Source organism: Protobothrops mucrosquamatus, unplaced genomic scaffold (genome assembly GCF_001527695.2).
Source record: "Protobothrops mucrosquamatus isolate PMUCROS unplaced genomic scaffold, P.Mucros_1.0 scaffold4196, whole genome shotgun sequence".
NCBI lineage: Eukaryota > Metazoa > Chordata > Lepidosauria > Squamata > Viperidae > Protobothrops > Protobothrops mucrosquamatus.
Window position 1 is genome coordinate 19,626 of NW_015390121.1, and position 16,679 is coordinate 36,304.

A 16,679-nucleotide genomic window follows, 5' to 3' on the forward strand; every position below is an offset into this window, starting at 1 on the left:
CCACTGTAGTTACTTCTCAAACTAGTTATTGAAAGTCTGCAAGTTATTGGCATGGTTGAAGTAATAAGCAATCACTTCCACGGTTCCCAAGTGATCTTGGGAACTCAACAAGGGACTCACAAGAATCCTTTCCCAAACAAATCAATCACAAATGAACCTAATGGAATACACCTGAACAGTCCTTAATTTAAATTCCCCCTTCCGCATCAATATTAGAGTATCGAGGATGAAAATAAAATCAAAGCCGGCCCACCAATTCTATGTGCACGTCTTGCAGATTGGAAGGCAGCTTGTTCAGGTAAGAGTCCTTCAAAGGTTTCCAGCCCAGCTGATGAGGCTCCATGTAAATCATGCCACACCTTGAAGACATTAAAGAGAATTGAGTTGCACAGATTTGCTAGTGAAGAGGAGAAAAGAAATCTTGGGCCTTCAAGAAAAGATTGGCAGCCCTTTGTCCAGGATCTCCTGCCATGGAGACAGGGGGATGGGCTAGAAGACCAGGCTCCCTTCCAACTCTATGATCCTGACCTTAAGAATTCAGCTAGCCAGCTTTACCTGCTAACTGTTGCTGGGGAAGCTTGTTCAAGGTCTTCGGGCTCAAAGATTAGGCTCATTTCTGCACTCATCTGAATGATCTCCCCGCTCATCAAACACAACTTCAAGGGAAACAGAAAAGCAGCTTCAGTCCCGCGTGCAGCAGAGTTTGCAACAGAACTGCAGAACTTTGTGTCACTCAGGTACTTCTGCTATAGCTAAAGGTAAACTTTTCCCCTGTCCAGTCGAGCCCCCAACCCTAAGAGGCGGTGCTCATCCCTCCATTTCTTGGCCGAAGACATTTCCAGCGGTGATGTGGCCAACACAATTATACAGCGAGGTGCACAGAATGTTGTTGCCTTCCCACTGAAGTGGTACCTATTCATCTACTTGCATTTGCATCCTTTTGAACTGCTAGGTGGGCAGGAGATGGAGCAAGGAGTGGGAGCTCGCCCCATCATGTGGCGCTCAGGTCTCGAACCCGGGCTGCCAGCTGTGTGCGCTTGCGTGTATCCCTGACCTCAATTTCTCAAGTCCATTTAATAAAGTGGTTCATTACTTCGAGATGTTTTAGTGGGAAAAACAGCGCTAAAGTTACCCTAATATATCTATTGGAGAAAAAAAACAGCCGAACAGCACCCGCTAAGTGCTTTTGACCCTAAATCAAATTAGTGTATTGGCTTCTAAAAAGCACTTTCTGTTATTCAGCTGAATTAGATAATGCAACCTAGAGGCTTATGTTAGAGCTGGGGGGGGGGGAATGTCAATTACCTTCTTGTTATCGTCTAAGACGGTATTCATGTTTTCGATCCAAACAGCATCCACCGGCCCATCAAAAATAATCCACTTTCGATCCTCGTTGGTGGAGGAAGCCTGTTCCCTAAAAGTGTTTGCCAGAACGCCGTCTGTCCATTCGTGGCTAACGGGATCAAAACAGCCGTACAGTTGCCCCATGGTGATTGCTTTCGGGTTGATAATTTTGTATTCGACAGCAACCTCTTCCATTGATGGTTCTAAAGACAGACAGACAGACAGACGGATAGAGGGGGGAGGGAGGGAGGGAGGGAGGGAGGGACAGGAGGAGGAGGAGGAAGAGGAGAGAGAAGGAGAGGCAAGAGAGGGAGGAGAGGAGAGGAGAGGAGAGAAGAGAGAGGGAGAGGAGAGGAGAGGGAGGAGAGGAGAAGAGAGGGAGAGGAGAGAGGAGAGAAGGGAGGGGAGAGGAGAGGAAAGGGAGGGAAGAGGGGAGGGAGGAGAGGAGAGAAGAGAGGGAGAGGAGAGGAGAGAAGGGAGGAGAGGGGAGGGGAGAGGAGAGGAGGGGAGAGGAGAGGGAGGGAGAGGAGAGAGAGGGAGGGAGGGAGAGGAGAGGAAGAAACATTTTAAAACAAAATTTCTCAACTTTGGCAACTTTAAGATAAGTGAACTTCAACATGCTGGCTGGGGAATTCTGGGAATTGAAGTCCACACGGCCTCAAGTTGCCGAGGTTGAGAAACACCGACCTAGCTAAAGGGAAGGGATTTCTTGCAATTGTTTAATTGGTGCAGACCAATAATGGATTATTTTAACCCACTGTTTTTCCCCCCTTTTTTAAGAAACAGATTTCAGGTCGTTTGTAATCAGAGGACAAATCTGATCCGAAGATACGGTCTGACTTTGTGATGGAAGGGGCAGTTAGGACGTCCCTGTTATTTGGTGATTTTTTTTCCCTTTTGTAGCTCTTTCCCCAAGGGGAATCTTATTTTCTACGTGAACGCAAAAGCGAGTGTCATTCGTTAGATCTCTCACCGTGGCTCAAATCCCCGAGGGCGGCAGCGAGCACTTTATAGGCAAATGTTTTGCCCCCCATTGGTTCACCCACAATCATGAAGCCGTGACGCACCATCATCATTTCATAAATCTGTAACGCGCAATAAATAAGAGGCATCGTTTTAAACCTTGATAGGAAATCCAGGTCTAACTGCGTTAAAGACTTCTTGGAGATTAAGGAAAAGTTTCGTATTTCTATTATTGTTCCAGATTGCTAGACCGGTTCTAGATATCTTCGACTTACGATCAGAATTGCAATTGAATCAATTGCAGTTGTTAAGTTGGCAACACAGTTGTGAAGTGAAACCGGCTTCCGCATTGACTTTGCTTGTCAGAAGGTCACAAAAGGAGATCACATGACCCCAAGACATGGGAACTGTCATAACTATGAGCCAGTTGCCAAGCATCTGAATTTTGATCAACCTGCCATGGTTGTCGGTGCCATTGTTATTTTGAACAGTCACTAAATGAACTGTTGGTAAGTCGAGGATTACCTGTACATGTCTTTAGGGTTAGGTCACCATGAACTCATAGAGCAAAATGGACATCGCCAACAAACTTGGAGTGCTTGGGTATGGTTGGGAGGGCGCTGACTTTTCCAGCCTGCCCTATCTATGTTTCCTGGTAAAATACATGGGGAAATCCCATTGGAGGAAAATTCCACTTAGGTTTAGGGTTAGGTCACCATGAACTCAGAGAGGAAAATGGACATCGCCAACAAACTCGGAGTGCTTGGGTATGGTTAGGAGGGCGCTGACTTTTCTAGCCTGCCTTATCTATGTTTCCTGGTAAAATACATGGGAAAATCCCATTGGAGGAAAATTCCACTTAAGAGCATTGCTTCTCAACCGTGGCAACTTTAAGATGCGTGTACTTCAACTCCCAGAATTCCCCAGTCAGCCACACTGATTGGGAAATTCTGGGAGTTGAAGTCGACTCATGCTAAGGTTCAGAAACATTGGATTAGACGCCCTGTTAAATTTGTGGTGTGGATACTGATCTCCACCTCACTGCTTTGCCAGGAATTCATATTTTAAAAAGGAGAGAGGGGAAAAAAACGAAAGGAACCTGAATAATCTTCCCAATAAACCAGGGAACTGGTTGAAGATTCATTTTCTCAATATTTTGATTCAGTGCCTGGATGAAGAGTACATAATCAGGTTGCGGAAGGACAATTCCAGGAAATAAATCAGATATGATTCCCTGTGGAAGAGAAGAAGAAAAAAAAAGAGAGATCTGGAAAAACTGAACTTCCAGGAACAGTTATATTTTCAAGGTTTTGTACCAAATTTAGCAAATGATCAGGAGTCAGGCGACATACGCATTTAAGAATAAATAAATAAATACATCTCCCTGTTCTTCATCCCCAGGTAGATTCAAAAAAAAAGTTAAAGAAGTAGAGTCATGGCAGAGAATTAGAAAGCCGAGCCTGTGAAGAAGTTTTGCCACTACCAACTTCCTCAAAGTTTTGTCATTTCAATATATTGAAATATATATTGAGAGCCAGTTTGGTCTAGTGCAGGGGTAGTCAACCTTGGCTAAGCTGGCTCAGGAATTCTGGGAATTGAAGTCCACAAGTCATAAAAGAGCCAAGGATGACTACCCCTGGTCTAGTGGGTGAAGGCACCAGCCTAGAATCTCGGAGGCTGTGAGTTCTAGTCCTGCCTTGGGCAGGAAAGCCAGCTGGGTGACTTTGGGCCAATCACCAGGAGACTCTGAGTTCTAGTTCCATTTTTAGACAGGAAAGCCGAGTAGGTGAGTTTGGGCCAGACACCAGGAGATGGTGAGTTCTAGTCCCACTTAGCATGAAAGCTGGCTGGGTAACTTTGGGCCAATCACCAGGAGACTCTGAGTTCTAGTTCCATTTTAGACAGGAAAACCAAATAGGTGAGTCTGGACCAGTCACCAGGAGATGGTGAGTTCTAGTCCCACTTAGCATGAAAGGTGGCTGGGTGACTTTGGGTCAATCACTAGGGGACTGCAAGTTCTAGTCCCACCCTAGCCATGAAAGTCAGTTGGGTGACCTTGGACAGTCCCTCTCTCAGCCCAACCCATCTTACAAGGTGATTGTTGTGGGTAAAATAGGAGAAGGAAGGCGTGTTGGATATGTTCACTGCCTTGAGTTATTTATAAAAATAATAAAGGGATGCAAATAAACCAATATAGCTCCATGGATTTACACCCTGGGCCTTTTTCTCCCTTCTCTTCAAGTTAGTGGCTCCTTTGAATGTTTCTGTCCTATTTCTTTCCTTTACAAAACAATTTTCTTTGTTTTAAGAATTGGAGGTTCTCTCTCCCTGAGCACCAACTTTCCAGCTTAGGGACAAATGTAAAAAAAAAAAAAGGAATATTTTGCTTTCGATTATTTCCTAATCATTTCATATTCCCTGCTTTATATTAAAGAAATGTGTGTTACCATCATCCGAATGACGAACTTACCTGAAACAAAGGGACATCTTGGGCCAAAAATTTAGCTAAGTTAACATCCAGCAGAGCTCTAAGTAACAGGACACTTTCATTTTCTGTGGGGTATTTCAGTTTCAAATTCCCGGCTGCTGTTAGGACGGATTTGACCGCTCGCATTCCATAATCATAGTGGTGTTGCGAGGACAGCTGTTCAGAACACAGGCGGTATGTGGCAACAATTTTCTGAGCAAGGCTGCAAAAGGTAAGAATTTGTTCTTATTCCTGACACCACAATATCAAGCAGAGAAAGAAGGATAAATGCAGTATCTACATGTAGGAGAAAGAGTGGCGGAAACTGGGGGTGGAGTTAAAAGAGGGATCAGTCTAGCATCCCTACATAGTCACAAGTAAACGAATTCCATCTTCCCTTGAATTCCATTGATCCTTATTTAACTCCAAGCAGGTACTAACTGTTGGTTGAGAAGATTCTGTGCATAGGTTTTTAGAAATAAGTCAGTTTATCTGAGTTATTACGTGCCTGACATTACGTATATCACTGCACTTATTTCCTTATTTCTAAAATTGAACCCAACAAAAAGGGTAATGCACAACAAAAACAAATATACAAGTATGAAATAGTGGTTTAGAAACATTACAATGAAAATGTTAGAAAAAACAGCAAAGGCCTAAAATGGATATAACATTCCCGAATCATTTATAAACATGAGAACAATGTTAATGACTAATTTTTCTTCTTATTAATGGGACGACGTAGGCAATTCCAGTCCTAACAACTGGAATTTATGATTGCGTTAGCCTGTGGCTGCAATTAAAAACCAGAAATGAATCACTGTGTTTGTTATTAACATTTCATTCACCCAAAAGAGATAGTGCTATTGACTCTGTAGCTAGAAAGAAGGAACTTGAAAACAAGTCTGAAGACACAAAATAATAATTTAAGCATTTTGACTAGATTCTAAAATTTCAGATCCCCAGATGGGATTTTTATGTCTAAGAAGAGGGGACAAAAAGGGTATGAAAATGTGTCTTTAAAAAAAAAAGCAATAAATTTACTTACCTTCTAGAATCAAGAAATCCCATCGAATAAAGTGAAATTTCACCAATCAAAGCATAGTCTGGGACCATCATGGCTACTGTTCGAAATAAAGCCTTTAAAAACAAATAAATAACAGCATATCCTGAAGAGAACATAAAGGAGAAAATTTCCATTTTTTTCCTTATGAATCCTGCAATAAAATTCCTTCAGCATTTTGTCCTAGTACACATTCACTAATAGACCGGACAATCATTTGACTGGATGGTATAAGGCTTCTGCCTTGAGCAGGGGGTCAGACTAGAAACCCTTCAAGGTCCCTTCCAGCCCTAGGATTCTATGACTATGATTCTAGCTGTAGATATATTGGCTGGGAGGTTTGAGGATTTCAAGACAAGCTCTATGATGAGTCCCTGCTTCATTCAGCTATCCAAAAGATCTGGAGGAATAAGATGCTCAAAGAAAAATGCTAGGGCAGCTTGTTTTTCATGCTGGCTAGGAAATTCTGGGAGAAGAATTTAAGAAATTCTACCTATCTTAAAGTTGCTAAGAGCATCAGACTGGGGAGAGCAAGGTCTGTATTTCATAAGAACTATCCAGGGTCCTGAAATATAACTAACTCTTCCTTCCTCTTTGGATGTCTGTATTCTATTTTGTTTCCTCCGATCGTGGTTTCTTAACTTCATCAGGAAAGACCATTGGTTCACCTTGAGGTTATCAGGAAGTTCAGCTCGGCCCGCATACCCAGGATTCATCGTGATGAATACTGCACAAGTTGGATTAAGAGAAATTTCTGTGCCTTCAAAGAGAAAAGTCCGGAGCTTGCGAATAATAGCCTGTTGAATACTAAGGATCTGTTGGGCTACCACCGAGAGCACTTCAACCTATGAAAATCAGGATATAAAAGCTTTTGTTTTAAACCAGTATAGAAATCCATATAAGAAGAGGGCGATCTAGATCAGGGGTCTCCCACCTTGGCAACTTCAAGACTTGTGGACTAGTCTTGAAGGAATTCTGGGAGTTGAAGTCCACAAGTTCTAAAGTAGCCAAGATTGGAGACCTCTGCGTTAGAGGATTTAGATAACAACAGCTATTTATGCTAGGCGTGAATTACCTCGATTCTGTTGAACTCATCAAAGCAGGCCCAAGCCCCAGCCTGTGCCAGTCCTTTAAAGAATTTGCCCATCGCTTTGTAATCAAGACCGTCTGAGCAATTGAAGACCACACACTAAAACACATAACAACACATTTCATTGTAAGTTTCCACTTTTCCCAGCAGGTAGGTAGGTCAAGGCAACACTTTTCAAATCTCAGCAACTTTTACAGGTACACAAATTCTCAATAAGCCCATGTCCAGAAAGAGATTCATCAAAATATCTAAAGCAGGCACCCTCCTGATTCATAGGAAGATAAAGAGGAGGCACGTTCATTTATTCATTGCAAAGTTCTGTTACTAGAACTGTTCTAATAAAAGTAGCCTTAGATCTACACGGTGTCTGTTTCCTGGTCTGAGCTATCTTGTCAGGCTTACGTTTTCTTTCTCCTCCCCTCAACAGTTGCAGAGGGCATTTTACAGACTGCCCTTGAGAGGCCAAGACTGCAATCAGTGCAGCTAAAAGTCTGTACACCCCACAAATGTTAGGTGTACATAAACCCGTCCCTCCAATGGCTATCAACGCATGGAGAAGCAGGAGAAGGAGGAAGAGGAAAAGAAGGAGGAGGAGGAGGAGAAGGAGCAAGAGAAGGAGGAGGAGGAGGAGAAGGAGGAAGATGAAAAGAGGAAAAAGAAGAGAAAGAAAAATGGAGGAGGAGGAGGAGAGAGATGAGAGAAGGAGGAGAAGTAGAAGAGAGAACGAAGAAAAGGAGAAAGTGATATTTGATTCTTTTGGTACCTGCTTAGCCAAAGCTTTGGCAAGATCCTTGGTAGTTTCTGTTTTCCCAGTACCAGCCGGTCCTTCAGGAGCTCCTCCTAGATTTAATTTCAAAGCTCCCATTAACGTCCTATGACACAGAAACGAGATTACAAAGAGAAATCAATAAATACATAACTATACAGAGACCCACCCACACTCTCTCTTCACGTACACATACGTTGACACGTTATCCCAATCATTGTGCATGACTTATGATGCTATATTATGTGTGAATCAGGCTGCTATGCTGTCTTCAACCTAACCTTAGTGTAATGTGTGAATCCAGTCATCAGTGTTGGTGGCGCAAGCGATATCATCACTCAAATTATGACCGATATTTAGATCATGATGCAACAAATGTAATTTACACTGTTAAGGAAATAACGGGCCTCTTTGACTATTCCATGCGACTTTTTAATTACCAAAGAAATAATTCTATCAAGTAGGGGACTAAATTAGTACCTTTTTAATCCAAGAAACAAATTCTACAAGAAATCTAAATTTCATTGCTTGAATTCAAAAATGTAATTTTGCTTCCTGCTGTGAATCTGATCCCTCCATCCAATCAATGCTTTTGCGACCCTTGATCTATAACTATTTGATTCAAGATAAAAAAAACTGGGCAGGGATTTTTACCTGTAGCATCGGTCGGTGAGTGGAGTTATCACCAAACGCAACGAGTTGCCCAGGTATTCATATCCGTACTTGGCTTCGGTTGTGATCATTCGAACCATCACATCTCTGTTTTCCCAATAGTATCGCAGCTGAGAGATCCACTGGAAATCGTTCAGATCTGAAACTTGGTCTTGAGACAATTTTGCCACTACATCACGTGCTGCAGAAACAAACTTTTACTTGGCATTTTAAGAAGAGATTGGACAACCATTTGTCTGAAATGGTGTAGGGTTTCCTGCCTGAGCACAGGGTTAGACTAGAAGACCTCTAAGGCCCCTTCCAATTATTCTATCCTATCCTATCCTAATTATTCTATTCTATTCTATTCTATTCTATTCTATTCTATTCTATTCTATTCTATTCCATTCCATTCCATTCCATTCCATTCTTCCTGTTTCTATTCTATTCTATTCTATTCTATTCTATTCTATTCTATTCTATTCTATTCTACTCTTCATTCCATTATTCTATTCTATTCTATTCTATTCTATTCTATTCTATTCTATTCTATTCTATTCTATTCTATTCTATTCTATTCTACTCTACTCTTACTCTACTCTACTCTACTCTCTACTCTACTCTACTATATTCTTCTCATCCATAATGTTCCTTACTCTCCCTTCCACTCTTTTGAAGAGAAGAAATATTTCAGCATCCTTTTTCCTCATGCCCATTGCCACTTACCATGCACATCAATGACGGTGAGGGCACCCAGGGTCAGACGGGCTCCGCTGGACAGCTTCCCTCTCACCAGCTCCACGATCTCCCCAATCTGCTTGTTGCTTTTCTCCAAAAATGCCTGGAGCAGAGACACCACAATGAGGCTGCGCCTTCTTCCTCAAGGTAGCATCGTCCTGCCCATTAATCAGGGATGGGGGGGGAAGGCTCCCAGACATTCCCAAAAGAGATCAAAAAGTCTGGAGTATTTTTTTCTTATTTTGAAGAGGAGTTATATTTAAAAAAAAAAATCATGTTACGGATAAAAGAGCCAAGGTTTCCTACCCCTGGGTCAAGGACTACCGGTACAATCCCAAATCTAGATAGGAAGGCCATTAATATTGTGCAGTCTGGCATAATCTCTTCATACCAGCCATCACCAAGCAACAGCTGAGGAATTCTGGGAATTGTAGTCCTAACTTATCTAGAAGACTGGGGAAAGTTGCTCTATCTGGAAATTTAAAGGGTGTGAGTGAAATTACAGGTAAAAAGTTTTCCGTTATGGCTTCTGATACTTCTTTGGTCCAGAAGATTGAAGATACACAAATAACAACTTGTCCTGGCCACTGCAGCACCCAAGCTTTGCGAGGAACCTAAAAAACAAATACACAAGAAATAATATTTGCACTTTCTCCAGCTACAGAGCATCAACATCTGTTTTGATAAGGGGCAGAGAGGCACTAGCAAAAACAGTTGGTTAAGCCCTAAAACAGGCTTTCCTGTTCTCTATTTTCAACAATTCTTTTTAAAAAAACTAAACAGTAGCCCTGCAATTTGGTAGCAGTGTCCCACGTCTTGTGCCTCCCAAAATCTCAAAATCTTAGGGGTTCCCTTCTCCCCAAATGGGGCATTTTAAAGTGAAAAGTCCAGCTTTCTTACTCAAGCTCTTACAGGGCTCGAAAACACATTCCAAGTTTTCAAATCTGATACATAAATACACAAATCTGCAAACGAGAACGCGTGGGCAGCGGTTTCAGAAAATATAATGGTGCTTAGAAGACACAGCTCTAAATAATAGATCCAACATGTAAAAGCACATCTGCATCTTGGCCCTTTTTGTCTGATTGTATTGCTAAGGCTGTGGGTGCCATTAACTCCTCAAAGCATCTGTCGATTAGCTGCTCACCTCATCGTACCCTTTGATGCCATTTTCCATGACTTGCCGAATGCTGGCTAACATCATTTCTTCCACCTGTAACAGCCACTTCTCAACCATGCCCTTGGGGAATAAAATAAAAAGGGAGAAAAATGCAAACAATGACAAATTACAATTATAAGGGTGAAAAGGGAATGGGCTAGGAAGGAAGGTTGAAATAACAGCCTCTTAAACCCAACTTCTTCTTCTTCTTCTTGTACCATATCTGTTATCGGATGTTGGCGATCCTGTTCTTATCAGCAGGATCCAACCTGCAGTCTAAAACCAGGGTCCCCAACCTCCGAGCCACACACTTCGACCGGTCCACGGCCCATTGGGAATTGGGCCCCCGAAGCAGTGGGTGATTTAGGTTGCATGCGCAAAAACCATTCCCACTCCTGCTGAAACCACTGAAGCTGCCACCAGTGCCACCAGTGGTCCGTGGAATCAAAAAGATTGGGGACCCCTGGTGTAAAACATCCCTCCTGCCCAGCTACACAGGATTTGCAAATGTACAAATGCAATTCAACATATTTTGAGTGTGTTGAATATGTTGTAGTTGGGTGAAGGCTGGTCTAAATTTCAACATCTAAAATAGGACATTTCCAGAAAGAAGGAAGGGAGGGAGGAAGGGAGGAAGGATTCTGATTGAATGAGAAGGAAGGAAGGAAGGAAGGAAGGAAGGAAGGAAGGAAGGAAGGAAGGAAGGAAGGAAGGAAGGAAGGAAGGAAGGAAGGAAGGATGGATTACCCTGGCATGGACTGGAAAGATTTTCCTAATAAAAGGAACAACTTCCTTCTCTGAACTGATCATTCCTGTGATTTCCAAGGCTTCGGTGAACTCCAGTTTTGCGATCCCCTCAAAGCACTTCTTCAAGTGTGGCTGAACGCGGAGAGGATCTTTGGTTTCAGATAAAATCTCCAGCAGCTCATCGTTGGAAAGGAAGAAGAACCTGTTCAATAAAGATGCCAGAGAGCCAGGCCCGTTACTTTAGTATTTTCCAATCTTAGCCACTTTAAGACGTCTGGACTTCAACTCCCAGAATTCCCCAGCCAACAGCACCTGAGGGAAACGAATGCGTGATCCTGTGCTTAGTCAACCAACGGTTGTAATGAGTATTCTTTGCCTGCCAACTGGGAAGAGGCCTACCTTGGGAAAAATAATCTCTTCTTTTCTAAGTAATTGTTCAGGCCCTTCTGGATGTCTTCCAAAAACATATTTGCTTCTTGAAGTCGGTTCAACATCTTGGGCTGTTCCGTAGCAATGAGGACCCGGGTGTCTTTAACCTACATTTTAGAACAAAGATAAAAGACATCTATGGAGATATATAAACCAAGACAACACGCTGTACACCAGGCACTGGAGATTGTTATTGTAAAAAAAAGCAATAAAATATATATATATATTTTAAATTAAGCTGGTGTGGCAATGACTCTGGACAAAATTCTGAAATGGGGATTTCATAGACCAGCAGGCAAAAGGCAAATAAATTCCTACCGCTTGGGCCATGATGTCCTTCCAGTAAGCGTCTACTATTCCAAATTTTCGGCCTTCTTCGGGCATTTGAGCAATAATGTCCTCAGAGCTGAAGATGGGTTCCAGGTAGAGCCAGGTTGCCTGACATTTTAACCAGTTGTCCAAAATTTCCTGCATCAGGAGAAGTTTTTCTTCCCACCTCTGGAAAAAAAAATTGACTTCATTTCAGCATTCAAAGGGCTTATCAAAGTGCGATGGTGGTGCAGCGGTTAGAATGCAGTATTGCAGGTTAATTCTGCCCACTGCCAGCAGTTCGATCCTGACTGGCTCCAGGTTGGCTCAGATTTCCATCCTTCCAAGATTGGTAAAATGGGGACCCAGATTGTTGGGGGCCACATGCTGACTCTGTAAACTGCTCAGAGAGGGCTGTAAAGCTGTGTGAAGTGGTATATAAGTCTAAGTGCTATTGCTATTTTTAACCCCTACCCAAAACACTAGACATAAACAGTGTTCCTGTTTGATCTATGTGATTTGATTAGCCAGATTTACAAAACTGCACCTTCAATTGTTCAAAACACTCTAACCCTTGGATCCTTTAAGGAGGTCAAATTGAGGCCAGCTTGAACAAAACAATCTAGCGTCTATTTCAGCCCTGATGTTGGATTCTGATGTATGCCCCAGGCCTCTGTTAGGCTACTTGCCCGACATTCTGCTTCGATCGGCTTGATAAACGGAGAGCCACACATGGTCTGCGTCTTGATGATGTGGTCATCCAGCAAAAGCTGAATGTCATCGATGGCCGAAAGGATGCTGGTATCCTGCAAGAAAAACGGTGGGTTGCAGGGAAATTATTTTTAATGCTCAATTTCTAGGATTTTAAAACCTCTTTTTTCACTCCTCGATATAACTATTGGATCCATCATCCTGCAGATGTAGACTTCAAGAGCCACGTTGGCTGCGGAATTCTGAAAGTTGAGTCCACACATCCAAAGGATGCTCTTCTTGAGAACGAATGCATTACATTAATAATCTACTATGCCTTCCTGTCTAAGAAAAATTGGTGGAAACTTAACTAAAGGTGGCATTTCTACTGTACACTTTTCCCAAAAGGTTTTTCACAATTGTGGCCACTGCTGTATGGCCAGATCAGGAGCAGAGTCCAAGGAAGTCAACGCCTTCCACGAAAAACATGAGTCAGATCAAAACAGAATTCAATGACAAAACAAGCAAACAAACAAACGTACTGACCGTATCCCTGTATTTCACAAAAGTGAAGCGGATGTTGACCCATTCCGATTTCATCTTTTCCATGTTTTTCTCTAAGGAATATTCTTTACTGGCAGCTGCGCCGATTGGCTCAATTCTAGAATGGAAAGGAGAAAATTAGCCAGGTTGGCACCTGATACTCCTGGAAGGAAAGAAAAAGAACATCCAACGTTCTCTGCTTTGGCTTCGCAGCTTAGCCCCGTTATCCAGGAAGACAGATGCTCAGGCCGCTAAAAGAGAAGAAGGGGAACATTTTGCAAAATGCAATCAGGAAAATATATTTATTGCCTTTTCCTGTACAGGTAGCTCTCTGTTGCTAAGCAAGACAGTTGTTAAGTGAGCTTTGCTCCATTTTACAACCTGGCTTGCCAGTGTTGTTAAGTGAATCCCTGCAGCTGTTGCATTAGTAACACAGCTATTAAGTGAATCCGGCTTCTCCATTGATTTCACTTGTCAGAAAGTCGCCAAAGGGGATCGCGTGACCCTGGGACTCTGTAAATGTCATAAATGTGAACCAGTGGTTTGGTTCATATTTGGTCTTTGGTTTCAGCAAACAAGGACAAAGGATTTTTTGGGGGGGGGGTCTTCCTTACTTGTCAATATATTTTGATAGTCCATATTCCAACATGTTCATCAACGAAGTAGTTTCATCTGGCCGTATCTCATAGCCCACAATCTCACTGATCTGGAAATCAGAAGGGGGATAAGCATTACAGAGGCCGTCAGGAGAAATGGATGAAAATCCTAAATTATATGGGAATAATGGCACTGCTCTGTCTTCAGGGTTGTTAGAAAATAATTAGAATAGAATAGAATAGAATAGAATAGAATAGAATAGAATAGAATAGAATAGAATAGAATAGAATAGAATTAGAATACAGTAGAGTAGAATACAGTAGAGTAGAATACAGTAGAGTAGAGTAGAGTAGAGTACAGTACAGTACAGTACAGTAGAGTACAGTACAGTAGAGTACAGTAGAGTACAGTAGAGTATAGAGTAGAGTAGAGTAGAAGGAACATTATGGATGGGGAAATAGAATAGAGTAGAGTAGGGTAGGGTAGGGTAGGGTAGGGTAGAGTAGAGTAGAGTAGAGTAGAGTAGAGTAGAGTAGAGTAGAGTAGAGTAGAATAGAATAGAATAGAATAGAATAGAATAGAATAGAATAGAATAGAATAGAATAGAATAGAATAGCAGGAACATTATGGATGGGGAAATAGAGTAGAATAGAGTAGAGTAGAGTACAGTAGGGTAGAGTAGAGTAGAGTAGAGTAGAATAGAAACTTTACTGTTGCTTTAAATGACAAGTGACAAACCCTAATCGAACTTTTAATGTATGTTGACCATACAAAGCTGTTACAAATAGAAGAACGCTGACAATGACATTCCCTAAACTCCACTGATGATGTTACTTAGCCTGGCAACAAAACGTCTGGAAACCAACCCACAAACTCAGAGAATGAATCTTCACCCTCATTATTAGTCCGGCTACCTGTTTTCTAGTCATTCTAATAAAAGTAGCCTTCGATCTAGGGTGTCATCTGTTTCTTGAACTGGGCCTACCTCAGAGGGCTGACAGCTTGCAACCAACACACACAACCTTAACAATTGAGCATGTCGCATATTGTTCAGATCAGCCAACCTGTTCCCAATGTCGGTCTTTCATCCCATGATTGCAGGCAATTGAAAGGACGGGCAGATGTTGTTTGAATTTGTCAATTTTATATTTCACGTTCTCTGCCATCCGCTTGGGGCCAGGAAGATCGATAAAGGTCTTTGTCAATTTGTACATGGTTCGCCACATATTGGCGACGTCCTCCGTGATTTCTTCCGCATTCAACTGGAGAACAGGCCCTGCATACAAAAAAAAATACATATAAATATTAAAAGAAAGTGCCCGCAGCTGGTTATAAGCAGGAGCGTGCTATCAAAACCAATTAGCTTTGACACATTCTGAATTCCATGAAAATATGCATTAGAAACAATCCTTCTGCATTAATGTGACAGCGGAATTAATGCGACATTAAGGTGACGGCAGCAGGAATTATAAATTATAAATCCTTCCCCTCCCCATCAGCACTCAAGAAACGGTTGGCTGGAACTGGTGAAGAAGCAGAATAATATTCTTTTGAATTATATAATTTTTAAGATGGTCGGGTCCTCGTGCAGGGATTCTAATTGGAGAAAAGGCAGCCTCAAAGATAACAGAGAAAGAAAAGGTTTTTAGAAAGCTGTTTTGACAAGGAAACAACTTCTAACAAATGCCTGTTTGGAAAAAGACGTAAGTTGTCGTAAGTTGAGGACTCGTTCTATATTATTTTAATAATAATAATAATAATAATAATAATAATAATAATAATAATAATAATAATAATAATGATGATGATGATGATGATGATGATGATGATGATGATGATGATGATAAAGTTGGAAGGGACCTTGGAGGTCATCTAGTCCAACCCCCTGCTCAGGCAGGAAACCCTATACTATTGCAGACAAATGGCTGTCCAGTTTCTTCTTCAAAACTTCCAGTGTTGGAGCCTTCACTGCTTCTGGAGGCAGGTTGTTCCACTGGTTAATTGTTCGAACTGTCAGGAAGTTTCTCCTTAGTTCTAGGTTGCTTCTCTCCTTGGTTAGTTTCCACCCGTTGCTCCTTGTCCTGCCTTCAGGCGCCTTGGAGAATGGCTTGACTCCCTCTTCTTTGTGGCAGCCCCTGAGATATTGGACACGGCTATCCTGTCCCCCCTCGTCCTTCTCTTCGTTAAACTAGACATTCCCAATTCCAGCAACCGTTCCTTATATGTTTTAGCCTCCAGTCCCCTAATCGTCATTTTAATAAAGCCTCACCATTCATCCATTCCTCAGACTTCACATGGAAGTGGTAAGCGGTGACCCAAAGCTGCTCGAACGGGATCTTGTGTGAAATGATGGTTTGCAGTAGAGGAAACTGACTTTTTTCCCGCTCAAGTAACTCCTCTTCCTTATTGATGGTCTGTTAAAATTAACAGCAGTTCAGACATAGGTTTGCGTGACTTTAAAGAAGCAGGAAGCTTCTCCTTGTGGGGGAAAACAAATTTAAGTAAGAATTTTGTAAACAGGATCTGTGACGAGGCAATCAAGATGATCCGTTAGAAAAGAAACTTTATAGTGATGGGGTTATTATTTGCAGAAATATTAGGAAAAAAAGTCTATATTTAATTGTTATTTATCCAAAGAAAAAGAATTGTATTAATTCAAGGTTGGCAAAAGAGAATAGTATTGGAAGAAGAAAAAATCAAACAAAGCTGGAATGTGGACTATACAATTATAGAAATTATTGTTATTGATTGCTTTTTAAATATAAACCCAGACAACATGCTCTTTCCCAAATATTAAGGTGATTATGTTAAAAAATCAATAAACCATTTTTTTTTTTTAAAAAAAGAAGAAGCCGGAAGAATATTTGATGCCTCTGAATTGTGGCACTGGAGAAGGCTCCTGAAAATATCAGGAAAATAACCATTCATTCAACAAATGAAAACCCAGAGTTTTCCCTCAAGGCACAGATGAGCAGGTTCAAATTATCCTACTTGAGACACATCAGTAAAACGTCTGGAAAAGGTAAAAGATGCTGGGAAAGGTGGAAGGAAAGAGAAGAAGACAACCAACAACAAAATGGATAGACTCAGTTACAGGAGCGATGGACCACGTTCTTCGAAGAA

The 16,679-nt window shown here is 41.7% G+C and overlaps 1 protein-coding gene across 1 annotated transcript in view; it reads right to left on the reverse strand.

The window, feature by feature from the left end:
* The window catches only part of LOC107298686 (dynein heavy chain 3, axonemal), a gene marked incomplete at both ends in the record, with an annotated part of 43,828 nt that overhangs the window by 19,563 nt on the left and 7,586 nt on the right, over positions 1 to 16,679 (reverse strand). The window contains 22 exons of the mRNA XM_029286597.1: positions 254 to 359; positions 556 to 656; positions 1,306 to 1,547; positions 2,318 to 2,429; positions 3,407 to 3,541; positions 4,778 to 4,997; positions 5,823 to 5,914; positions 6,506 to 6,682; positions 6,913 to 7,026; positions 7,691 to 7,799; positions 8,348 to 8,546; positions 9,071 to 9,185; positions 9,586 to 9,696; positions 10,230 to 10,322; positions 10,989 to 11,190; positions 11,388 to 11,524; positions 11,736 to 11,915; positions 12,416 to 12,532; positions 12,963 to 13,077; positions 13,574 to 13,665; positions 14,621 to 14,832; positions 15,826 to 15,970. Coding sequence (XP_029142430.1) covers positions 254 to 359; positions 556 to 656; positions 1,306 to 1,547; positions 2,318 to 2,429; positions 3,407 to 3,541; positions 4,778 to 4,997; positions 5,823 to 5,914; positions 6,506 to 6,682; positions 6,913 to 7,026; positions 7,691 to 7,799; positions 8,348 to 8,546; positions 9,071 to 9,185; positions 9,586 to 9,696; positions 10,230 to 10,322; positions 10,989 to 11,190; positions 11,388 to 11,524; positions 11,736 to 11,915; positions 12,416 to 12,532; positions 12,963 to 13,077; positions 13,574 to 13,665; positions 14,621 to 14,832; positions 15,826 to 15,970 — 3,126 coding nt within the window. The remainder of the gene's footprint in view (positions 1 to 253; positions 360 to 555; positions 657 to 1,305; positions 1,548 to 2,317; positions 2,430 to 3,406; positions 3,542 to 4,777; positions 4,998 to 5,822; positions 5,915 to 6,505; positions 6,683 to 6,912; positions 7,027 to 7,690; positions 7,800 to 8,347; positions 8,547 to 9,070; positions 9,186 to 9,585; positions 9,697 to 10,229; positions 10,323 to 10,988; positions 11,191 to 11,387; positions 11,525 to 11,735; positions 11,916 to 12,415; positions 12,533 to 12,962; positions 13,078 to 13,573; positions 13,666 to 14,620; positions 14,833 to 15,825; positions 15,971 to 16,679) is intronic.